The sequence below is a fragment of the Gopherus evgoodei genome, chromosome 1 (genome assembly GCF_007399415.2).
Source record: "Gopherus evgoodei ecotype Sinaloan lineage chromosome 1, rGopEvg1_v1.p, whole genome shotgun sequence".
Taxonomy (NCBI): Eukaryota; Metazoa; Chordata; order Testudines; family Testudinidae; genus Gopherus; species Gopherus evgoodei.
This window is the reverse complement of record NC_044322.1, coordinates 231,014,085-231,040,243: the sequence shown is the minus strand read 5'-3', so window position 1 is coordinate 231,040,243 and position 26,159 is coordinate 231,014,085. Positions and strand designations below refer to the sequence as shown.

At 39.0% G+C, this 26,159-nt stretch overlaps 1 protein-coding gene across 5 annotated transcripts in view; it reads left to right on the top strand.

The window, feature by feature from the left end:
- CCDC91 (coiled-coil domain containing 91) overlaps nucleotides 1–25,792 on the top strand; it is a 336,190-nt gene extending 310,398 nt beyond the window's left edge. For 3 of the 5 annotated variants that reach the window (XM_030539070.1, XM_030539062.1, XM_030539045.1), the window contains exon 13: nucleotides 24,241–25,789. In XM_030539070.1, coding sequence (XP_030394930.1) covers nucleotides 24,241–24,393 — 153 coding nt within the window. In that variant the 3' untranslated portion in view covers nucleotides 24,394–25,789. Of the gene's footprint in view, nucleotides 1–24,240 lie in introns of all 5 variants that reach the window. The other 2 variants (XM_030539087.1, XM_030539052.1) reach the window with 2 other exon arrangements.
- Nucleotides 25,793–26,159: the final 367 nt, after the last annotated feature.

The window sequence follows — 26,159 nt, the reverse complement described above, 5'->3', positions numbered from 1 at the left end:
CAATGGTTATCCTTATAGCTCCAACATGGTTGAGGCCAGTACGTTTTCAACAACTGATTCAACTAGCATTGAGATCGTCTCTTTTTTTCTCTTTGGCAGCAGACCTTCTGACCTCAGGCCATATAACCCACCCCAATTTCTCATTGCTATACCTCCAGGCGTGGTTCCACGATGGCTCTTGAGCCTATAAGTACTGTTGTCCTGAGATGTACTCTGTGCTGCTGAACAGTAGGAAGCCTGTCCTAAGAAAAACCTGCCTGCAGAAGTGGAAGCATTTCTAGCTTTGGTGCACACGACAGGTGTTGTCTCCATCTGAGTCTTCTTTCTCTCTACTGTACTGGACTATGTGTTGAATTAAAAAACCCAGGGATTATCTTTCAGCTCTGTCCAGGTCCACCTGGCTGCCATTAAAGCCTTCCACCAGCCATTGGAGGGGTTTCCAGTTTTCACTCACTCTACCACTACAAGAGTCCTGAAGGGTTTAACCAACCTCTTTTCTCACGTAAGACAGCCCGCTCTACTGTGGAATGTTAATTTTGTCCTCAGAACTTTGAGGAAAAACATCATTTGATCCCATGGGGAGTTCCTCTCTTCTCCCTTTGTCCCTTAAAACTGCATTCCTCCTTATCTGAGTCATATGAATGAGCAAACTGGGTCTCCTATAGCTGATCCACCTTACACAGTGTTCTACTAAAGCAAGATGACTCTTTATCCCCATCCTTGCTTTCTACCTAAAGTCTCCACAGGCTTCCACATCAGTTAGGGCATCCAACTACTATTCTTTTATCTTACACCTCATGCTTCAAGGGAAGAGGGCAGTCTGCATACTCGGGTTGATTGGTGAGCCCTCACTTTCTCTCTTGACAGGATTAAAACTTTTTGATCCTCTCTCAGACTCTTTGTCTCCATTGCTAACTCCTCTTTCCTCACAAAGACTATCTAAATGAGTCTCAGGTTGCATCCTAATGTTATGAAACTTCTAGGGTGCACCTCCATCTTGTGTGGCTGTTCATTCCACCAGAGCTCAGTCCACCTCTGTAGTTCTGTTTAGGAACAGACCTACTGCAGGCATCTGCAGAGGTGTCACTTGGTCATTAGTGCATGCTTCAACTTCCAACCACTGGATATTGTTATACCTTTGTCTTCTAGATTGAAGAGCCCTCTGATATCAACTTTCTGTTTCCGATGTAAGGTACTTATAGTTTGTGATCATCACCCTTTCACCTTGTCTTTGTTAAGCTAAGCAGATGGAGCTCCATATCAGGAATCTTTCACTATAAGGCATGTTTTCTAATTCTTTAGTCATTTTTGTGGCTCTTTACTGAACCCTCTCCAATTTATCCTTCTTGAATTATGGACATCAGAACTGGACATAGATCTGTAGTGGTTGCACTAGTGCCAAACACAGAGATAATATAACCTCCATACTCCTACTTGATATTGGCCTGTTTATACATCCAAGTATTGCATTGGCCCTTTTTGACACAGCATTGCATTGGGAACTCCTGTGCAGCTATTATCTACTATAACCCCCAAATCCTTTTCAGAGTCACTGCTTCCCAGGATAGAGCCCTGCATCCTGTGAGTATAGCACTGAGTATCACTGAGGGGAGAGAAGGAAAAAGGGGTGCAAGCACTCCAGTGGACATTCCTAGGAAACATTCCACCAGCAGCTGCTCTATTTCTACATCCCATGAGGATGAATGCACAGGGTCCAACTCAAAGAACTACAGTTTCAGGTGAGTAACTTTCATTTATCGATCCACAGGTGGATCAATTAAGTTAACGATGTTTGCCCCTCCCTGAAATCCATGGTGGATACTGATCCTGTCTTTGTACTGTGTACAAAATTAATCTTGTAAATGCAATCCTCATGAGTTACGCTATAATATGATTGTAAGATTTATATTCTTTAAGCAAAAATCCATATAGAAACTATGTAAATTAAGTGATTTCAGTGTGCCTTAAGATATAATCCATACTATTCATATCATTCATTAGTCATCAGTTTCACTTGATGCTAGAAACCCTTTGTTGTTCATAAGTGTGTTTTTGATTTCAATAATTCAGTACTATTTTCTTTTGATAATTTATTGTTTAAAGGGAAGTGGGAGAGGTGTAGAAAATCAGATTAATTATGTACAAAACCCTCAAATCAGTGTTGTCTTGTATTTTGTTTTGCTTTATTTTACATGTTTTAATGTGACTTAGAACAAAATAGGGTGTCATTACCATTCTTGTTCCCAAATGTTTGGTTTGGCATTTGATCCAAGGCCTCAATTGCAGACTGAAGTGCCAGCAGCTGAAGCTGAAAACAAGACTGTGGTGGGCAAACTCAAGATTTAATTTCAGAAAGAGTGTTTATATTTTCCCAGGGGCCACATTAATGAGAGTCCAAGCCCTAAGTGTTACCACCAACACATTTTAAAGGAGCAGTTTCCCATTTTTTGAAGTGTGGTCACCTTGAGTATTTTTCTTATTTTTTTTTCTCTCTCCTGACTTTAAAAGAAAAAAAAGCTGTATCATTTTTGGCTGAATAGACTGCCATATTTGGGGAAAACACTTTTCACAAAGATACGTGTAATCTGTCTATGCCACAAAGATGCATTTTAGACTGCTCAATCACATCTATTATTTCCGTATCAGCAGTGTTTTGATCATTCAGCTTTGAGGTAACAATATGAAACATGATGCTATACAAAAAATCACTATTGGCCAATATGTACACATGAGTGAAAAGGGCCCAGTAATTGGGGTGCTGAAGCCAAACTATACTACATCACCCATGCCATGGTCAGGGTGGACTTCTGACCAATAGGTTAGTGCCAAGAGCGACAGTGGTGACGGGGTCACTGAGAGTTCTTTAGCTCATTTTCCTGCTCATTCAGCTGGGCCTGTTTTGTGGCTTTAATAGGATTAAAGAAACATTTACATTGAGGCTTTAGGAGCATTTTTACACTGCTCCTTTACCCGGCTCAAAGAGCAATATAAACCCAAAGCATTAAGTAGGGGATTTATGTAACACTGTAGTGTAAAATGATTTGGTGCACCTGGCTCTTCCTGTTTTCCCCTATTGAACAAGGCATGCTGAAGCAGTGTGCTGTGTGTGAATGTATGATAGAGAAATTAGCTTAAGATTTTCCATGCTTAGGAAATGCCTTCTAGTCCATAAAACTTTTGGTATTATCATGATCATTTTCAAATATTAAATTAAAATCGATGGCTCTCATAATGTTGGGAGAGTACAGTATTCCAGTTGCTAGGCCCTGCTAGGTGGAGACATATTTCAGCATATACAGCTGCTAACTTGAGCATTTGTTTGTGGGCTTCTCTTTCATTTCATTATCTGCCACAGTTTCATACCACGTCATAAATCTCCAAGCTGTACTACTGGATCTTTATTTTTTTTTAAATCAAAAAGCAGGGTCATGGCCAAACTGCAAGCCTCTGGCAGACACAGAATTTGCCCTCCCCCCAACGTGTGGCCCCATTGGCCAGACTAGAGCTGCCCTCCTCGCCTCCCTCCCCAATATAGGAGTGAAACTATGCCAGTGGGCAGGAAAAATACATTAATTATGTACACTTTGTTTTTATTTATTATAAAACATGACAGGAATGACTAAATACTTATTTTAATTTTAATTTGATTTAATTTTAAATCATGCTGACTTGAGTAATTTAGTTGAAACTATATGAGAAAACTTAAGTGTGTGTGTGTGTGTATTACAACTGCCCTATAATAAAGTTACAAGAATATGAAATTCTGTCCTTAAAACAAGTAAAAGCTGTTCGATTTATTCTTTTGTGTATCTCTGCTCTGTATTAATCTACAAAGAATTAGACTGATTTTCTACTCATTATTCAGGCTAAACACTGATCAAAAGTGAGTTTTTGCTGAGAAAAAGACTGCAGAACCAATCAAAATGGGGTAGGGAATGGCAGACTAAATTGCAGCCTTCTATAGTAAGATGACTATTGAATATTATGGTGTGTCAAAGCTATGTTCATTGTCATGTAGCTATGTTGTATTTATAACCTTTCCATGCATCAAGAAAATTACTGTGAGATCCACAAGCTGTGGATTTCGGACTGCCAACCCGAAATCATATAACATGCACTGGTGTAAACTGTTCATATGAATAAGGGTTTTCGGGTTATGCTCCCTCAATGCCCCTCACCCATATTTCAGTGCGGGGGGGATTGTTTATCAGACTAGCATAGGGTAGGCAGCCCCTTGCTTCGGGGAAAGAAGAGGTAAGCCGAGCAGCTCTGGAACCTTGTTTTTTTCTGGCTCCCTTCCTTCCCCTTCAACCAGAATGCACATGGTGACTGTGCCTGGGTTGAAAGGGGAGAGGTAAGGGAATGGAAGAGGTTACCTCACCATCACCCTGTTGTCCATTTACCAGACCATGTGGGGAGGAGAGACCTAATGGGCTCTTCTGCCCTTCTCCACTTCTTTATGTAAAGCCATTATGGGCAAATAGCAGCCATTTTCCTGCCATTGTTTCCCCACCCTGCCTATCCTTTGACTGTGATTCTCATACGCTGTGGGTCTGACCAGTTTGGTTTTTTGGGAGATGAGGAAGGAATTTTTCCCTCGACAGGATTGACATGGTGTCTGACAGTGGGGAGGTTCCCCCTCACGTCATCCTGGAAGTCCATTTTTAGGTTAATAAAAGAGTAGGCAAACATCTAAAGTGTACATTTAGTAAGAGGAATTAGTAATTTCTCACAATTTGTGGCTGTTGTGCAATGCAGCTCTCGAGGCATACATGAGTAAGCTATCAGGGTTGGAGGAGACTGTAAGCTCTTTGCAAACGGAGGAATCCCTCATGAGTACCTTCATTCCCCCTTGCCAGAATGAGGACATGAGCATTAAGAAGCGGGCTGAATCCACCTATAACTATTGGTTATATAGCATGAGGCCAGTTAGCACTTCAGTGGACTCAAGTTAAATGCCTGGCTATGGGGGGTACTGTGCGTGAGAATTAGGTGCTCACCTTTGTTATTAAGTAAATATTAGTAAGTTGAAGGCTTCCACTTTGAAACTATCCATGTTTTTGTTCTCTCGCATATCTTGATCAGCAATGTATTCAGCAATTCATTAATACAAAGTAAACTATTGACATTCCTTCACTCAGACTTTATTTTGAGTACATAAACTAGATATATTGGCAAGTATGACAGTAATTAAAATTGTTTTATTATGTGATGTAATCCCATTACTGCCATAAATCATTTCAAAGTTATCAGTCAGCATGATCAACGTGGATTAATTACTTTTGGCATAAACACTCTATAGTTTCTCTTTTCTCAGTATAGGGGAGATCTTCTTTTAAGTCTGTTTGCGCCTTCCAATGGCACATGAGGGGGTTTTAAAAGTGATCTAAAGCTGCAACCTGAGGATTCCCATTAGCAAATGGGGAATCCTCCATCTGATATTTTAACCCACTCCATCCCACCCCCTGGACCAATGAGTGATGGAGGCGAGAGGGGTGGTGTGCAGGCATAACTGGAGACCAACGTAAAGCTACCTTATGTATCCCCCAGTCACACCACAATCAAGTACTACTCTGGCATATCTGGGGATCTGGTCCATTATGCGTAACTTTGTAACAGATGTCTCTTTGTACTAACTTGTTTGCTGTATGACTCCAAAATTGTATGAATTTTTTTTCTACAGCAGAAAACATGAGCCTTACAAAGATATTATAAAAGAATATTTCACTGAAAGCTATGTGAGTTACTCTTTCAAGAGCCAATTTCATTTACATATTTTCAACCAAAAAAAAAGGTTCTAGTTACAAAATATTTAAAATCAATACTTCCACAACATTTGTCTTATTTATGCAATAAAATAACTCTATCCTCTATTTGAAGAGGATGGGGTTGGATTGGCCTAGAGAAGGGATTATGAGAGGGTATTTAACTTTTAAGGGATAGACTGTTGAGTCTAGGAATAAAATCCTCTTTTCCCATTAAACAACATACAGGCACCCAAAAAGGTTGGAATTGGGTTCATTTTAATATATTTAAAAATAAAAAAAAAGTATTTACTGTGTGTGGTTTTTTCCTCTACTCACTAGCGGCCCTTGTGATTATGAATCATAAGGCTATTCCATTCCTATTAGAGTAGTCAGCTAATAAAGGACTTCTGTACAGAACATAAATGATATGACACCTTTGCACCTTATACTAAAGATTACATATTATGGTTATATTTGTGTAAGATCAAGTGTAATCCTCTTTCTATCTTTTTGAGTTCCTTGATTTTATTTATTCATTGATATTAGTTATAGTTATCAGTTATAGGGGATGGATCACTCAGCAGCTTGCCCTGTTCTGTTCATTCCCTCTGGATCATCTGGCATTTTGGTCACTGTCGGAAGACAGGATACGGGCTGGAGGACCACTGGTCTGACCCAGTTATAAACTGTTCTTGTGCTCTTAATTTATCACTCATGTCCAAAGTACAGTTATGTTCACTTGTATCTAAAGCTATACTCAATTTACCAGCTGTAGATTTTTTTTCTGTTTTAAGTCATTGTTTGCTTGCTAGGTACACTATAAAAATTAGTTTTATGAATTGAATTGAGTCCAGAAGTAATCCATACTGCTGTATGTCATTCCATTGAAAGTGAAATAGTCATTTTCTGTGATCAGATATAGGACTTCAATGCGAGTACATCCAGTAGTAAGTGCTGCAAGATTGGGCCCAAAGAGGCAAATCCAGTCCCTTCCTCTAAAGGTTCAGAGGAGCCCCTTATAAGTGGAAATGCTGAATTTCCACCACTTGGTGGGGGAGTCAGATGTACTGAGCCAGGCAGGGGTTCGCTCTGCTGCACAGCACAGAGCCCTGCTTTGTGGAGTTTCATATAAACCAGGTATAGGACAGAGTATGGATGGGCTAAGAGTGGGATCAGAGAGATCCACTACTATAGAGATCCTGCACCTGCAGAGAAAGAGGTGTAAAGGTCACTGTAGCTATGTAGAGTTGCCAACCCTCCAGGATTGCCCTGGAGTCTCCAGGAATCAAAGATTAATCTTTAATTAAGGATTATATCATGTGATGAAACCTCCAAATATGTCCAACCCAAACTGGCGGCCTATGGGCTAAGGAAGGGTTTGTTTTTTCATCTTCTCGCACAACTACCTAGCACATAGCCCTGTGCTCAGGCTTCACACTGGAGGAGAGAATTTAGGTCAAAATCTATTGTTACAGTGTTCTTGTATATTCAGACTCATGAACCTTATTTTCACAACGCCCCTTTACAGGGCCACATAACTTTCACCTCAGTATTGTCAACTATTTAAATTTCTTGTTATTTTGTCAACTTTGACAATTACAAAAATAGCTTACCTTTAACCTACTTTTCTGTGTTTGACAGAGCTTTACTTGAGAGCTGTGTCCTAGCTGATCAGCTTGAACAAGTGAAAGCAAATAAGCATTTTATAACTGTTTTTACTTGCCAAATTTTGAAATAAATTTCCAGTCAAATCTTTTGGTTCATGGATGATATCTTCCAATTATTTTTATTATTTTTACTCTTCTGTTGCCTGTTGTTTAAAATGGAAATGGAAAGCATGCCTCAGCCAGATATGTTCTAATTTATTTTCCCTCCTCCTATTTCCTGCAATAGGATGCTGCTCACGTGAAGTCCATGGAAGCAGGAACAGAGGCTTTATCAAGCTCACTTTAAAACTAGAGAGAGCTGTTGTATTTAAAATGTATATACACCTTTTAAAGAAGCAAATGTCTTTACCTGTGTCAATAATAGTATTAAATAGATGATTAAACTGAGCATTTTTAAAAATCTTACATCCTTTTCACTATTAATGCTGCTTATTTACTTTTTGTACTCGACTCTTCATAAACTAGTTGGTTTCTTTCCAATTAAGCACTAGCTTAATGCTTGAGTGTCTTGATATGATTCATTAAATCTTTTTTTCTTACACCATTTAATTTCTGACTTAAAGTACCTGACAGAGCACTCTAAATTCCAGTGGTATTTTTTCTTTAGCTGGATATTTTTTTCCAGTGAAACTACTTCAAACATGCTACTTCATCCAGGTAAATAACTGCCTTCCATTTGAGGATGAATGTCACCTGGTGGTGTTGCTTTGAGTCCAAGCTGATTCTTGGAAATGGTACAGGTTTGATCAGCCTAGTAATACCAAGGGAAAGCTTTCTCTGAGAATATGCTATAGTTCCGTAGTTCAGGAGTCTCTACTGGCTGGCATCTCAGAAGCAATTTGGAGTTGATTTGAGTCCTTAGAGTCTAAAGCCTGTAGATTATTATTTTTTGCTTATGGATCTTTCCTCTTGCCTCTAGAACCTCTCCTGTGGTGTCATGAATGATGACCTGCTGAGAACCACAGGCAGTCTATCTGTTTATGTTTTAAAACTAGGAGGTCTTTTCTTTGATGACATTGTTGCAGCTGCAGCTTATAGAGTGCTTCCCCCACAGCTGCACTGAACTTTGTTTCACTTTGGCATGAAATACTCCCAATCTTGCTTTTTCAATAAAAAGTAAATATTACAATAAAAATGGTGCTGCTTTTGCTTGTGTCTACAGTCTCACCAGTGCCTGAGAGAGGAATCCAAAGCTCAGAGTGATCTCAAAAATACAAATGTCTCATAGATGAATAATAGATGTATTTTGCTGTTATCCAAATTTTAGGGCTCAGACATCTTGTTTTAATACACGTGCAATTCCCCCTTTGCAAAGGCTGGCTGACCGTAGATTCACTGCAGCAATGAGATTTTGTTTTCTTGGCCAAGCCTGGAACCCAATGTAAACCCAACCCACTCTTACTCTTTGAAAGGATCTAATATGTGAAGAGATGGTTTAGGCATTTCTGTGGTCTCATGCAGTCCTGTGCCTGCAAGTATACTATCTTGTGCTACAATCCTTTCAGATTTACAAGATAAGCATGGTCATTCCAAAGTCCATAAGAAACACGTAACTGTCAAAGTGATGCTGTTGATTTAGGAATTCTTTCCCTCTAAATTAGATCAGAACTGAAACAATGCCCCAATATGGTGTTAGGGGTTACTTGCTGTTTGTTTTTTGGTATGACATAACATCTACTTGGCACTGGTGAGGCCTCAACTGGAATACTGTGTCCAGTTCTCGGCACCATACTTTTAGAAAGATGTGGACAAATTGGTGAGAGTCAGAGGAGAGCCATACATATGATAAAAGCTTTAGGGAAAACTGGCCCTGTGAGGAATGTTTGAAAAAATGGCATATTTAGTATGAGAAAACTGAAGGGGCACCCGATAAGTTTAAAAATATGTGTGCTATAAAGAGGACAGCTATCAGTTGTTCTCCATGCCATTGAAGGTAAGACAAGAAGTAACAGGTGTTAACCTGCAACAAGGGAGATTTGGGTTAGATACTAGGAAAAACTTTGAGTATAAGGGCACTGGACTAGGCTTCCAAAGGAGGTCATGGAATGGCCATCATGAGAGGGTTTTTAGTACAGATTAGACAGTCACTGTCAGGGATGCTCTAGATATACCTCAGCCCAGAGGTCTGGCCTAGATGACCTCTCAAAGGGCCTTCCAACCCTGTATTTCTATGATGATGTGATCAAGTGAAGATGCCATGGCACTTTTTGTGAAAGCATGGTGTTAACATCAAGTTATGGCTATATGCTGACTTAGGTTAACTAAATTCATAGAAGCATAAAATGTAGAACTGGAAGGGACCTTGAAAGGTCATTTAGTCCCCTGCCTTCACAGCAGGACCAAGTACCGTCCCTGACAGATGATTTTGCCCCAGATCCCTAAATTGCCCCCTCAAGGATGTGGTTTAGCAGGCCAATCCTCAAACCACTGAGCTATCCCTCCCCCAAAAATTAAATTAAGCAACTAGAAATATGGAAGAGAGCTAGTGCCGTTTCACTTACATGGAGCACAGTTTGAGAACCGCTGATCTACTTGTATCATGTTTCATATAAGCTTCATAGAATCATAGAATACCAGGGTTGGAAGGGACCTCAGGAGGTCATCTAATCCAACCCCCTGCTCAGAGTAGGACCAATCCCCAAATTATGCCACCTAAAAATCATCCTTACAGTTTCAGATGAATATAACATTTTTCCTCACTTCTCTTCCTAACCTAAACTATTGATGCTGTTTTGCTGTGAAATGGTTAACACCTGCCACATTTTATCTCTGAGACAGGTGAACTGTGAGCACAATAAATACCTACGTACATCAGAGGGTTAGTGTAATTTTTAGGTAATACCTGTATACCAGTTTAAGACCAGGTGATTAATGCAAGGAAGTAGTAGCATTGTACAATGGTGATATGATTTATGTGTGATTGCCAAATCCTAGATGATATTTCATGGTTCCTTTACTTAGTATATAGCTCCATTGGAAACAAATAATATAACTATAAAGTAATTTGTACCTTTTAGCTTAGTGTATTTCCTGACAACTCTCATTTACACAATAATAAATAAATCATTATCAATCTTTCTTTGCTGTTTGCTTTTCAGTCAGGAATAGTGATTCCTATTATTTAAATAAGATGCTGTCATTATGCAAGTAGAATTATTGTAACACATCTGTGTGAGCGTGACTCACTGTCGGCCAGTCAGATTACTCGATTTCTCTATTTCATTTGCTAATGTAATTGATTTGTTTAAATATACTAAAGGAACATTCAGATGCAGTACCCTGAATGCATTATCCTGGCCCTGACTGTATTTGGATTGTAAATTGACACTAATCAACGGAGCAATAAAAGCCTTCAGGAGGTTTTGCAGCTGATTTAGCACCCAGTCCTGCAAGGTGCTGAGAACACTCAAGCCCCATTAAATGCCTCAATAGTTCAGGGCCCTCAGTGTTTTGTAGGAAGGATGCTCCTGAGATGTCCTCTGTGACCTTGGGTAAGTCACTTTCCTTCTTACGCCTCAGTTCCTTTTCTGTACAATGGAGCTAATATCACTGTCCTATCTCACAGGGGTGCTCTGAAGATAAATACATTAGACAGTGTGAGGAACTCAGATACTATAGTGATTGGGGCTATATAAGTGCCTAAGATAGATAGATAGACAGGAGATGCTCATCCCCTTAATTAGTGCTTGTTGCAATATATATATACATGACCATCCCTGACAGGTGTTTATCTAACCTGTTCTTTAAAACCTCCAATGATAGAGATTCCACAACCTCCCTAGGAAATTTATTCCATTTTTTAAGCACTGTGAGTTAGAACGTTTTTTCTAATGGCCAACCTAAATCTCCTTTGCTGCAATTTAAGCCCCTTTGCTCTTGCCTATGCTTGGGGTTTTGAGAACAATTTTTCTCCTTCCTCCTTTTAGCAATGTACTTGAAAACTGTTAAAATGTCACTCCTCAGCCTTCTCTTCTCCAGACTAAACAAACCGACTTCTTCAATTCTTCTCTCATAGGTCATGTTTTCTAGACCTTTAATCATTTTTGTTACTCTTCTCTGGACTTTCTCCAGTTTGTCCAAATCTTTCCTGAAATGTGGCACCCAGAACTGGACACAATACTCCAGTTGACACCTAATCAGCACAGAGTAGAGCAGAAAAATTACTTCTCGTGTCTTGCTTACAATATTCCTGCTAACACATTCCAGAACAATATTTGCTTTTTTTGCGACAGTGTTACACTGTTAACATATATTTAGCTTGTGATCCACTTTGACCCCCAGATCCCTTTCCACAGTACTCCTTCCGGTTCCAGTCCGGTTCTGTTCAATATTTTCATCAGTGATTTAGATAATGGCATAGAGAATACACTTATCAAGTTTGCGGACGATACCAAGCTGGGAGGGGTTGCAGGTGCTTTGGAGGATAGGATTAAAATTCAAAATGATCTGGACAAACTGGAGAAATGGTCTGAAGTAAATAGGATAAATTCAATAAAGACAAATGCGAACAACTCCACTAGGAAGGAACAGTCAGCTGCACACATACAAAATGGAAATGACTGCCTAGGAAGGAGTACTGTGGAAAGGGATCTGGGGGTCATAGTGGCCTGGTCTGTAATTCCTTGGGTTGTTCTCATTTCCCTTTTATAGATGGGCACTATATTACCCTTTTCCAGTCCTCTAGAATCTCTCCCATCTCCTGTGACTTTTTGAAGATAATCGTTAATGGATCAGATATCGCCTCAGTCAGCTCCTTGAGTATTCTAGGATGTGTGTCATCAGGCCTTCATATTGTTCATGTGTTTCCTTTTTGCTCCATTTACCTTACAGAAAATTTGTATTCCACTGCAGCAATATCTAAAGATTAATATTATAGAGTGAGTGTTCTCTATTTGTTGCTTTCCGTCTTTACCATATGTTTTATGACTCAAATAATTGAGGAGAGAGGGCTAGTGGTATGTTTCTACTACTTAGTTTTGCTATTTTAAGTATAAATTACAATAATGGCGTCCCTGTCTTTCCTGTGCCATCCCCCAAAACACCTGAATATCCGAGGATGGTCTATCTCTCTGAAAGCTTGAGAATGCTGTAGACTGTTGTATGAGCCCTGCTTTTTAGAAGTTACACAAATGTCTTGTATAGACATAAAATAGAATTTCTCTATGTATATGTAAAAGTTACAGTATGTATAACTTTCTGTGCACAGGAACTCTATCTTTGCCAATGCTTGCTGGATCACATTTTCAAGGATTATGAAAGGCCTGGATCCTATCCCCTTGAAGTCATGTTCAAAGCTTCCATTGACTTCAGTGGTGTAGGATCAGGACCCTAGAGAATAATAATTCTCAAAACAGTCCACAGTCAAGCTAAATAATTTTGTTTATATATCGTAGGAGGCTGAAAAAAACACTTCAGTACAGTCATTAATTGTAGAGAAATTGGCTGGATTTGCAGCATTGATAAAAGAAAGGATAGATAAGAATTTGAACAACACACTGGAAAGGAAAGTACATTGACCTATTAGAAAACCAATGTGTTGCTTCTGATTTGTTAGCAAACAAAAACTCTTAAAATGCATGATCGTTTCTTTTTCTGTGTTAATTTATCTCATGCAATCAGAGCTTTAATGTCCTGATTTAAAATTAAAGAAAATTGATATAAGATCATGCTACTTTTGGTCAACATTTTCATATGTGGTAAGGTTGCAACTTCTAATTACAAAAAACGGAACACCTTTGCCCCATCCCCTTCTCAGGCTCTGCCCGTCCCCCACCCTCTCCAAGGCCCCGCTCATGCCATCGCCTCTCCCTCCATCGCTTGCTCTCCCCCACCTGCACTCACTTTCACCAGGCTGGGCAAGGGGCTGGGGTGTAGGAGGGGGGTGAGGGCTTCCGGCTGGGGGTGTGTCTCTGTGCTATGGGCAGGGTATGAGGGGTTTGGGGTGCAGGAGGGGGCTCTGCGGTGGGGGAGGTGGCAGTCAGGAGGGGCTGTGGGATCGCAGGCTCGGGAGGGAGTTTTGGTGCAAGTGAGGGCTCAGATGGGGCAGGAGGGTGCGGGGTCTGGGAGGGAGTTAAGATGCAGGATGGCTGGGGCAGCAGGTTGGGACGCAGGCCTCTGTCTGGGTGGTGCTTACCTCAGGCAGATCCAGTCAGCAGCACAGTGGGGGCTAAGGCAGGCTCCCTGCCTGTGCCTCGGTCCACGCGGCTCCTGGAAGCGGCTGGCATGTCCCCTACAATCACTAGGCAAGGGGTCAGGGGGCTGTGTGTACTGCTCGCACCTCCAGGCACTGTCCAGCAGCTCCCATTGGCTGTGGTTCCTGGCCAAGGGGCTGTGGAAACTGGCATTCAGGGCAGAGGCTGCACACAGAAGTCCCCATCGCTGTCCCTGCATCTAGGATCGGACATGCCGGCCACTGCCGGAGCATGCAGACCAGGGCAGGCAGGGAGTCTGCCTTAACTCTGCTTCACCGCCAGCCGGACTTTTAACAGAACCACCAGGGTCTCTTTTCGACTGGGCTTTCTGATCAAAAATCGGATGCCTAGTAACTCTGTATGTTGGACATTAGACTATGATCCTGTAAAAACCAAGAGTGGGGCTCGCACTGCAGTTCTATAGTATAGGTATTACTGGTTCTAGTGGTATTTCCTGTTTTAAGGTATAGGGCAGGGGTCGGCAGCCTTTCAGAAGTGGTGTGCCGAGACTTCATTTATTCACTCTAATTTAAGGTTTCACGTGCCAGTAATACATTTTAACATTTTTAGGTCTCTTTCTATAAGTCTATAATATATAACTAAACTATTGTATGTAAGTAAATAAGGTTTTAAAAATGTTTAAGAAGCTTAATTTATAATTAAATTAAGATGCAGAGCCCCCCAGACTAGTGGCCAGGACCCAGGCAGTGTGAGTGCCCCTGAAAGTAAGCTCGTGTGCCGCCTTCGGCATGCGTGCCATAAGTTGCCTACCCCTGGTATAGGGACTGTCTCAAAAATCTGTGAACTTTTTGAGTGTTCACTGTTCACATGTTAGTAACTTTTTAATCAGGTGAATAGTCCCTTTGATTATGAGTGAATTTGCATACATGTGTAAATGTTTGCAGGATCAAGGCCTTAATTTATAAGGAAATGCTTTTCACACATGGGCTAACATTTTTTAACAAAGCGAGCATTTCATATCTGATCTTTCAGTATTAGTCCTCAAAGGAAACCTGCACAGCTCCTTCAAAAGGCAAGCTTAGCAGTGTAAATTCATAATGCTGATAAACGCTAAAAGTCATTGATTCATCAGGAACACTGGTTTCTTGGCTCATTACAACATTTTGTAACACACACCTGCCTGCTAACCCTCAATGGCCCACTTTAAACCCCTTTTGCATAACAAACTAATTCTTATAGTCCATTTCATTTCAAGTGAACTCCTTCAACATGTCTTAGCTCTTATGCTTCACAGTCCATCCCAACTCATTTAGCTCAGGCACTGCTTCCGTCCCCACACCTGAAGAAGAGCTCTCTGTAGTTCAAAAGCTTGTAACTTCCACGTTGCTTCAGTAAAAGATATTACTTCACCTGCCTTCTCACTCTTACAAATAGAATGTCAGAGATGCCTAAATATTTATATTTTGTTTATTATTTTTATGTTTCTCTTTATAACCAGATCAGTTCACTAAAATAAACTATGGTAATTCTTCCGAATTGCACCCTCAAAAACTAAGCTAAGTCAGAAATCCTGCCTCATCTGTAGAATGCCCATGTTCCTGAACTAGTGTCTAGAAAATAAAAGATAGTTGTGTCAGTTGAAGTATTATGCATGGAAAATAAAAGGGTTGCCTCACAGCTAGCTAATATGTTTCCCCGACTCGATTGCTTGGATATTTTTGTTTATTTTTGTAAATCCCATTCTTCCCTTTTTGCAATCTTCTGGGCAGGGTTGTTACCAATTTTAGTTCCTTTGTGCACCCAATATAGCTTCCTTAATTGAAAGCAAATTTTCCTCTTTATATGAAGAAGGAAAATTAGTGTTTTCTTACATTCCTGTGTTCAACTGGGAGACAGAAAAGTTTCTGAGAGGGTTGACACAGGGTGTTTTCCCACCACCTTCACAGTCTAGGCAAATCTGTTTTAAAGGTGTCTCCAACATATGGTAGTATTTTTAATGGCCTCCCTGATCAAGTGCAGAGCATAAAATCCTTAAGGTTTAGAAGTTGCAGCATTATTTATTTAAGGAGAAAGAAACATTTTCATATGGCAATATAATTTGTTAAACATAATTTTTTTCCAAGCAGTTCAGTCCTGAACACTGATGGTTTTCTAATGTGTAGCAGATACAGTATGAATTACAGCCATGAAGAACCTTATTTTTATATACTTAGAAAGTGTTATCAATAGTGGAAATTCACAGGTGGACAGACAAAAATGTCCTGTTCTGGGATTAACTGCAAAGTAAACTCTGCTACACACATGTGCCATCTGGATCTATTTTCGTTTTTGCACATTATAGAAAAGGGAGGAAGTAGTCCATTGTTTTCTCATCCAACTCATAGATTTGCAGGTTCCTCAAGGTAGTAATTTTTCATATGCTCTATTTAATGTGCTAGGTTGTTGGGTTTTATTTAAAAGCCCTTCTGTTGAATCAGTGGGAAGCAGTTCATATGTTAATGCAGTGGGAAAGCTTTCTGAGCCCACAATTTTAGTAGAGAATATAATTATATGGTTGAACTTTTCCAACTACAGGGTTTTTCAGCACCATGACAGACTCATTCACTAGTGTGGGATAATGATGAAAACCTGTACAATTATAAAAATTGTACCAAGCTCCTCAACTATAATTGATTTTGTAGTTAAGGAATGATACCTCCAACTCAAAATATGAAAAGGTGCTTATAAATCCACAATTTCAGTATAGTGTTCTGCTGAACAGTTTGGCATCTATAGCCAATTCACAGTACAGTATATGCAAAGTCTCTTAAGCAAAAAGGTGCAGCAGACAGTGCATTTCCAAGGGATTACTGCACACTTTGTGAATTGTGAGGCACAAGGCTGAAGGGCAAAGACTTCAACCACCCAAGGAGAATCAGAATGTCTCAAAAATGCACTGCCTGGATTTATTGCTATTCAAATAATGGAAACTACAAAGCAAATAAGGAAAATTAATTTTAAAATGGCAACTTTTAAAAAATTAACAGCAATGTGTAGATAGCAGAGAGGTTGAAAAATATATTTTAAATAAAAGCTAAATATTACTGCTATGATGAATGAATTCATACAAAACTGTAAAATCAAAATATGGCATTACTTACAATAAAGAAGGTTTGTCCGTATTACAATAAAATAGATAAAATTCAATAAACAAAGATTATAACAGTTTAATAACACCATCCTGTGTGCAATCCAAAACCCACTGAAGTCATAGATTTCAGTGCCTGTGTTTGTCCTCACCCACAACTATTTCAGATGTGGGGACAATTTTATACCTTCAAGTCAGCGGGATTGCTATGGGTACCCTCATGGCCCCTCATTATGTCAACTTTTTTATGGCCGACTTAGAACAACGCTTCCTCAGCTCTCATCCCTTATACCCCAACTCTGCTTGTGCTACATTGATGAAATCATCATCATCTGGACCCATGGGAAGAAGGCCTTTGAGGAATTCTACCAAGATTTCAACGATTTCCACCCTACCGTCAACCTCAGACTGGACCAGTCCACATAAGAGGTCCGCTTCCTAGACACTATAGTGCTAATAAGCGATGGTCACATAAATACCACCCTATGCCAGAAACCTACTGACCGCTATACTTACCTACATGCCTCCAGCTTTCATCCAGACCACATCACACGATTCATTGTCTACAGCCAAACTCTAAGATTCAGCCACATTTGGTCTGATCCCTCAGACAAAGATAAACACCTACAGGATCTCTGTCAAGCGTTCTTTCAACTGCAGTACCTACCTGCTGAAGTGAAGAAACAGATTGACAGAGCCAGAAGGGTACCGAGAAGTTACCTACTACAAGACAGGCCCAACAAAGTAAGTAACCTACAGCCCCCAACTAAAACCTCTCCAGCACAACATCAAGGATATACAACCTATCCTGAAGGACGATCCCTCACTCTCACAAACCTTGGCAGACAGGCCAGTCCTCACTTACAGACAGCCCCCCAACCTGAAGCAAATACTCACCAGCAACCACACCACACAACAAAAACACTAACCCAGGAACCTATCCTTGCAACAAACCCAGTTGCCAACTATCTGTCCACATATCTATTCAAGGGACACCATCATAGGACCTAATCACATCAGCCACACTATCAGGGGCTCATTCACCTGCACATCTACCAATGTGATATATGTCATCATGTGCCAGCAATGCCTCTCTGCCATGTACATTGGCCAAACCGGACTGTCTCTATGCAAAAGAATAAATGGACACAAATCAGACATCAAGAATTATAACATTCAAAAACCAGTCGGAGAACACTTCAGCCTCCCTGGATGCTCAATTACAGACCTAAAATTGGCAATTCTTCAACAAAAAACTTCAAAAATAGACTCCAATGAGAAACTGCAGAACTGGAATTAATTTGCAAACTGGATACCATCAAATTAGGCCTGAATAAAGACTGGGAATGGATGGATCATTACACAAATTAAAACTATTTCCCCATACTAATTTTCCCCCACCTGTTACTCACATCTTCTTGTGAACTGTTCGAAATGGGCCATCGTGAAAACCACTTCAAAAGTTTTTTTTTCCTCCTGCCGATAATAGCCCACCTTAACTGATTTGTCTCGTTAGAGTTGGTATGACAACCCCCATCTTTTCATGTTCTCTCTCTCTCTCTCTCTATATCTCTCTCTATATCTTTCTACTGTATTTTCCACTCCATGAAAGCTTATTTCCAAATACATTTATTAGATCTCTTAGGTTATGTTTGAAGACTTTCACAATGATTGTATGCAAAAGATAGAGTTAAGGATACACATGCTACCTTAACTATGCATTTATTGACCATTGAGGGTAAAATCCTGTCCTCATTAAAGTCTATGGCAAAATTGGCCCCATTGACTTCAATGGGACCAGAATTTCACCTGTAATCTTTGGTTCAGGCTTAAAATTTTATTTTGCATTTGATATATATAACTTACTACAAACACACAACATGTATGTGCTATAATAGTTGGTTATTCCTGTTCTTTAGTAATCTGAAATTCTTAATCAGGTAGGGAGGCCTTCAATAGAGAAAGCAATGGAGAATATTTCCTGTCAGGAACTGTATTAAAGGGCAAGGAGAATCATAGCATTAAAAGTATGCATGTTCTGTGATTTTTATGTAAAGCAGTAGAAAGTAATTTCATCCTGGGACATCAGCCATATGGATTTTCACACAGTTTTATGGTAAATTTGAAGTGAATGACAAGCAGATACACTAAGAAGAATTTTGTGCTAAGAATAATTATAGTTTGGTTTAAGCTATGTATTTTAAGTGATGCAAAATAGTAAGATGGATCAACACCAAATAAAATAGAGCAGCTGGAGCCAGAACAATCACTTAGTGGCAGCATTATATGCTGCCATCTGTGGGCCCCAGGTTTGATTTCCCAACTCAATTGCTTGGTTCCAAGACCAGGATTTCTGCCGAGGCATCGTGCTCATCCTCTGGACATGCCTCGCATTGCTCAAAAGCAAACCCTTATGTGTGGTCGAAGAGTGATGTAGATGTCTCCACAGGGAGTTCCATCCAGTCATCTTTGGCCAGCAGGCTGTGGAATCATATTGGGGCCTCAAAGTTGGGGTGAAGGTTAAAACAGAAGGAAAAAACAGCAGCTGAATGTTTTTGGAATGTGCTATTAGTCAGCTAATTTTTGGAAACTGAAGGGCTGTGGTTTGTTGTGGAAACTCCAGTGGCAAATGACACCTGATGAGTCAGGAAACAATGTTGCTATGGCTATTAACAATTACAGCCAAATTCTCAGAGTGCCACGTTTGCACATCAGAGAGAAGAATTTAGCTCTTAAGTGATTGTCATATGGTCACAGAAGTTCAAGAAAAAAGAACTTTATACAATTAAAATGGTGCTGGTGAGTGTCAAAAAAATAAAAAATGCTCAGACAAAACAATAATGCAAGGAGTGTGAGAGATTTTGTGAAAACAGTACCTAATAGCTCTATGTTAAAAGAAGGCAGCACTGTACAGAACCAGGAGACTTTGTGCCTGATAGTTTTCAGTTGTAAGCAGAAGATGAAATGTTCCTCAGTATTAACCATGGTGGCAATGGGTGGAAAAATTGCTCCATACTGTTGTAGTTCCAGATCATCAAACTCATGTGTTTTTCAGTGTCTGCAGAATTAGAACTCTGGGGCTTTCTTGGGTGGGTGAACGCTCAAGCCCAAATAGGTGTTATTCATACTGATCATATTTGCATGAGTCACATTCAGTCTGTGAATTTGCCAGATGTCCATTCATTTTTATTTAAATAATGAGATCATTCCATGAAGTGAACATAATCTAAAAATATAGAGGAAGGACTATTTGGAAAAACAACATTTAAAATGATCTACTTACATATTTTCACATTTCGTATATATTTCGCTAGCTGAGGCACAGTGATATTGAAAGCACTATTTATTAAAATTTGTTTGACTGTGGATAACATTTCATTAAGCAATATATTGCATAACAATGCTGCTTGTTTTTTTTTTCTTCCTGGCCTATCTCTACAATAAAAGAAATATTCTCCTCTTGAATGCACTTGAAATGTATACCATTTTCAAAGCCAGCGTCATTTCATTATGCGTCTCATGTTATAAGAGGAAGCTAAGTGTTTATACACAGTGCTTTGTCATTTACTGTAGCATGAAAGAGTTTAAAAATGTGATGTTTAATGGGAAGGCAAAGCTAACACACAAAATGAGCAGACAGGAGACAACTGAGTTTCTGATCTCTTATTTTACTCAGTTTACATAAACTTTTAACAAGCAATAAAGTTTCCTTATGAAAAATGGTGAATAACTAACCAATTGAACCCAACAAAAAAAATCTCTAAATAGATGGCTAATTCACCTGAGACTCTTAAAATCAAAGCTTCTATCTCAAAAGCCAAAGAATTCTGAGTTTGCTCAGATACACCCAAACCACTCAATGCAGGAAGTATTTACATTAATACTTTGTGAAATAAATATATTTTCAAGTACACAATTTGAGATTGCTTCCTTGGATAAGAAAGGTAACATCATTGTGTCACAGATCACACATCTGGAGGGCTGCTTTGGTTTACATGAAACAATCTGCACAATCGGGCTGAAAGAAAAGATGGGTGGGGGGAAGTTTAGCTGAAATACCTTATTAAAGTATAGGCCATAGGTGGAGTAAAGGAAAAACTGTTAAAAATGAGTTTCAAACTAAGCTTATCCAACTATGTCTTACCAGAGGGAGCAGAGTATGAGGACCTAGTGATATTTCTAGAGAAATGGGTCCCAAATGTTCTTTGCTAGCTATATCAGATGATCCTGTGTAAGTTGAGCTATATCTCTCCTTCCTATGGAGAAACCAAGGGAGAAGATAAGAGGAACAGAAAACTACTGCAAGTTTCCCTATGAAGAGAGCTCTACAAATCTTCTTGAAGGCTTAGAGGAGACTTCAGAAGGGATAAGGGGGAAAAGATGTTCCAACTATAGAGACTACCAAAAGGACACCTCCAGATCCACAGAGGAATGAGCTGTGAGAGCTCTTGCCTTCATATTGCTCCCTGGTCTACCCTGCCCTCACTAACCACAGCTGCTTTGGGGATTATGTTGCTCTGGGCTAGGCCCACCCACCCAGCCACATGCACACCTCTGATGGCTTGTCTGTAATGGGTGTTATCAAACTATATCAGCAGATCTTTGAAATGAATTTGAACCTGATCTGTTTTGAAAACCCCTTATAAAATATGAGCTAAATTCAGATCTGGCAGAGTGTGGCGCAGTGGCATCTGCACTATTAGTGAGAATGGCAAAACATTCCTTAGTAGCTAGAGATGTGCATGATGCAGCAGAATGAGAGGAATTACGTAGAAGCTGTTGTACGATACTGGTGGAGAGATTGAAGTGGGTGTAGCTTCTAGGAAAAAGGGATGTAGTTTGGGTGGGTTATGAGAGACATTGAGAGCTGCTGAAAAACGACACTGTGTGAAACAGTATTTCAACAAGAGTCTCGTTTGCATTGCAAGAGAGTAGAAGGAATATCAGTGAACAGATTCATGACAACCTGTATATTTATCATAGTTCATTCAGTCAAAATTGTAACTAAATCATAAAGACATTTTTCAAAGACAAGTTAGGCGGTACCATTGGGCTGGCATAGCACTGTGTATTAAAATAGAAAAGCTGTTATCTATTAGAATATAGCACTCTTGCAAACATTTGTGATAGCATTATGGCAACTGATGGGTAGCTAACTGTCTAGATACATACTCTGAAACATACCACAGGATCTGAGGTTTTTGTTGAAAGCTGTAATTAAATCCACGAGTGCTAGATGTGTGGTGCATATAATATATTTTCATAAACCATGGCCATTTGCAGATGCTAACCACTTAAGGCCTGCCAGGGCCACATGGCCTCATTGGTATTTTGCTAGTATTACAGCTGTATGAGCAATCTGCATGACTGTTAGAAAGCTGATTATAGTTCAAAACCTTGCTTACTCACTGGCGCACCACAGTTTGCCAGATGTGGTACAAAATTAGATTTCTTCTGAATTTCATTACCTACTTCTCTTGAGTGGCATAACTTTGCATGTCTCATTAGACTTATACTACTACTTCTCACTCTAGCCCCAGGAGTTTATTATAGATAAATTCAATTGAAATATGGCTGCCCAAAAGAAGATTGTGTTGAAAGCATTGCTCTGCTATTATGTTAGTTGCTTCATAGTAAAAAAACATTAAGATATAAATGATAGGGCTTCTGCTATTCATTTTGTTCGCTAATAATATAACATTCAGAAGTTCCAAAAATATGTTTGTAAACCATGTTACTGTGTCATTAATTTATGTCCCGGCAAATGCAACACTGTGGGGCAAATCCTGTCACCTTGCCCCACCTTCTTTATCTTAGCGGGCCCTACCCTCAGTGCTATGAATTATTGAGTTCCCCAGAGCCTGGATGGAGGGGAATCCAGCAACATGCAGAATAGAGACAGTGAGTGAATAAAAAAATTTTTGTACTGCTTTTGCTGTGTTAACCAACAAAAATACATCATCAAGCAAATTCAAAGTGAAGTGTTCACAGGTGGTTTCAGTTGCATTTAGATGTAGTGTTCAATTTGTTGTAGAAGTGGTGTCTTTTATATCAAAACCAGTGGGAATTTTCAAAGACTCTGGGATCATTAGAACAAGCCTTTCATCTTTAAGAAACTGTGTAGTTGTTGCTGGGTCAAGTGGTTTTAACCATTAAACCCAGATCAGCAGTTTGGATATTGTCTGGAACGTCTTTCACTATAAAGAAGTTATTTTACACAAACAACCCAAATAATAATTTTAGTGGATTCGGTAAATAGAATGGCTAAAACTGTATATTAAGGAGGAGATTATTCAGTGATATAAATGGTGGTGCTTTATTTCACATCTTTGTGTTAGTTCCTGCTCCTCCCACCCTTTTCTTCTCCTTTAAGTATCGCTCTTCGACCATATACAATCTCTTAATAAACCTCTTTTTGGACTATGGAGTGAAATCTTGGCTTCATGGAAGTTTTGAAATTGGTTTCAATTGACTTAAGTGGAGCCAAGATTTTTACCTATCAAGTTCTACCCATTTACACTGTTTTTTTGATTTTATGCACAGTGGGTATCCAGTAAAAGAACGCATTTTAAAAAATAGGTGGAAACTCAGAATGGAATTTTTAAGTGAAACATCTGAGTTCAGATTCCCAGCTAGCATAAACTGATATAGCTCCATTGAGCTCAAAGAAGCTCTGCTGATTGATACCACTTGGTGATCTGGCACATTATTGTCAAGGAAGAGATATTTCAAGGAAACTAGAATACTACATCAAGGACACAAATATTGCCATTAGTATATTCTCAAATCAGGAAGGAGCAATGGAAGGAATTATCCATTATGCAGCTTTGGAAGGAGACAGGTGACTTTGAAACCAAATCAGGGCTGGAATATCATAACTATTTGGTTGTAGTTTTGTAACCCCTGTTTCTTTCAGAATTCATTCAGGGTGCAATAAACTTTCATAACACTTTTACAGATTGTTTATGCCATATTTAATATTTTAAATTATCTGACTGTACTGTAAAAAATCTTTACTGTCATGTAATTTGGCTGGAATCTGATTGTTCTTTTGGAGGAAATAGTGACTAGTCACTTCAGAGAATGCACCATTGATTATTATCTTTTTAGGAACTGCTAACTGTGCATGGGAAAGGTGATGTGTTGGAGGTCTGTCAAAGATGGGATGTTCATTACAAGGGACCAAACCCAGTAATGTTTTTGTGTATACCTTGTGGCTCGGCTGACAATTTAAAAGTGCCCAGACCAAGACACTAACCATCTAGCATTAGCAGTACTATGTCTGTGTAAGATTCCCCAAAGTATTTAACAATCTGTACATTTTAATATTATCTAACAAACACCGACAGCTGTTGAATAACTATGGGTAGCCATTTTCCATTTTAGCTGGAGGAAAATCAGATATATGGGCATGTGATTAAATTTCATTGTATCATTAAAATCCTGCATGTACTCAATGCATTTAATTTCAAAATGGTTTTATATACAATTTGGTCTTTATTTCTAGTTTTTTTTGCTAATTAATTTTTTCTTGTTTTTTCCAACAGCTCGATCAAGTTGTCCGCCAACGTAGCCTGTGTAGTTTGGAACTCTTCCTCTCGTGTGCACAGAAGCAATTAAGCACTTTATTGAAAGAAGAACCAATCACTTCAGAGCAAGAGAAAGAAACTGAAAATCTAAATCACAATGAAAACATGTGATTCATGATGCTACAGATCTATATGCTGCAAATTACAAAATCTCTCTTCTTTTTAAAATATGGGACTCTATCATTTGTCAAGACTGATCTAAAACAATGTTTAGTAGAAACTATCCGCAGGTGACTTCATTTGATTTTTTTAAATTATTATTACTTGTTTGCAATATTAGAAATAAGAAAATCATTGGAAAAAATTCTCTATATTAAATTGTGCACATATTGTCATCTTTAAAGCCTTCAGTGACCTATTATTGACATCTTAGGCAAATGCAGTGCTGATAATAACATTGCCTTGTTATGGCTGTTTACAAGAGATGTCAGCATGTGTCCATATAATTTATTACTATTTTTGACACAGAAAAAGGCTGTGATTTGGCCCCGATTCCTCAAGGCACTTAACTACATATGAAAATCTACCTATATCCCCCTGGTACATGATCAGTGCATTGCTGCACTGGGGGCCTTAGAATCTTATCATCACATTTCTTATTTATCATTGCTGTCAATACTGAGTCATAAGAATGCTGCTGAACATTTTTAAAAAATTGTTTCTGAAGATCATTCTCCAGCATTGGAAGAGGAATGTTAAAAACCCCAAACACCACATCTTTTTACACTGAGACAAAAAAGTCTAGAAGTTACTTGTATTGTAAAAACTCATCTGTGGTGTATATTTCTCCTTTCTTTTCTTTTTCTCATTAAAGTGGATCTACTGTAATTGACTTATAGGAAAGGATACATTTAAATATTTAGGGTGAAGCACTGCACTTCTTTCTTAGGTAGAAATCCCACTGACCTCAGTGAAGCCCTACCTGAGTAGGGAATGAAAGATGGTGCCCTTAAAGCGCCTGATTGAAAGCCTGGTTGAAGTCAATGAAAATTTGCCCATAGACTTCAGTGTGCTTTGAATCAGGCCTTTAGGCTCTAACCCTGTAGTGGAGAGCATGAAGGTGGACTGCTGTGCCTATGCACTATTGATTGTAGAATTGGGGCCTTCATTTGTAAGATTTCAGAATCAAGTACTAAAAAATGAGAATGTTGCTCATAATTATGAATGTAAATAAATGATGGGTGATATCTCACATAACAAGTTAGTTCCTCATTGGGGAATCATGGACTTTTATTCAGTGCAATTTTAATTATAAGTAGACATTTTACCATTGAAATTAATTAATTTGACTTTACTATAAGTAGAGCTGAGTGTGAACCAAAAAATCCAAAAATAATTTCATTCCAAGCTCATCTGAAGTGGAAAAATGTTGTTTGTTTGAAACAAATAAAAGGAAAAAAACCAAGTTTCAGATTGAACAAAATATTTTGTTTGGCCCCAAATGATTTTTTTTTCATTTTGCTTAGTTTTGGGGGTGTTCTTTACCTATTATTTTTTGTTTTTAAATAAATCTAGCTAAATTTTATTTTATCTCCGTACTTGGCACTGGTGCAACTGCTGCTGGAATATTGTGTCCAGTCCTGGTGCCTGTTAATCAAGAAGGATGTTGATAAATTGGAGACGATTCATAGAAGAGCCACAAGAATGATTAAAGGATTAGAAAACATTCCTTTGAGTTCCGTGAGTCTATCACAATATCTATTTACCTTAACAAAAAGAAAGTTAAGGGGTGACTTGATTACCTTATGGGGAATAAATATTTAATAATGGGCTTTTCTGTTTAGCAGAGAAAGGTGTAACTCGATCCAATGGCTAGAAGTTGAAGCTAGACAAATTCAAACTGGAAATAAGGTGTACGTTTTGAACAGTGAGAGTAA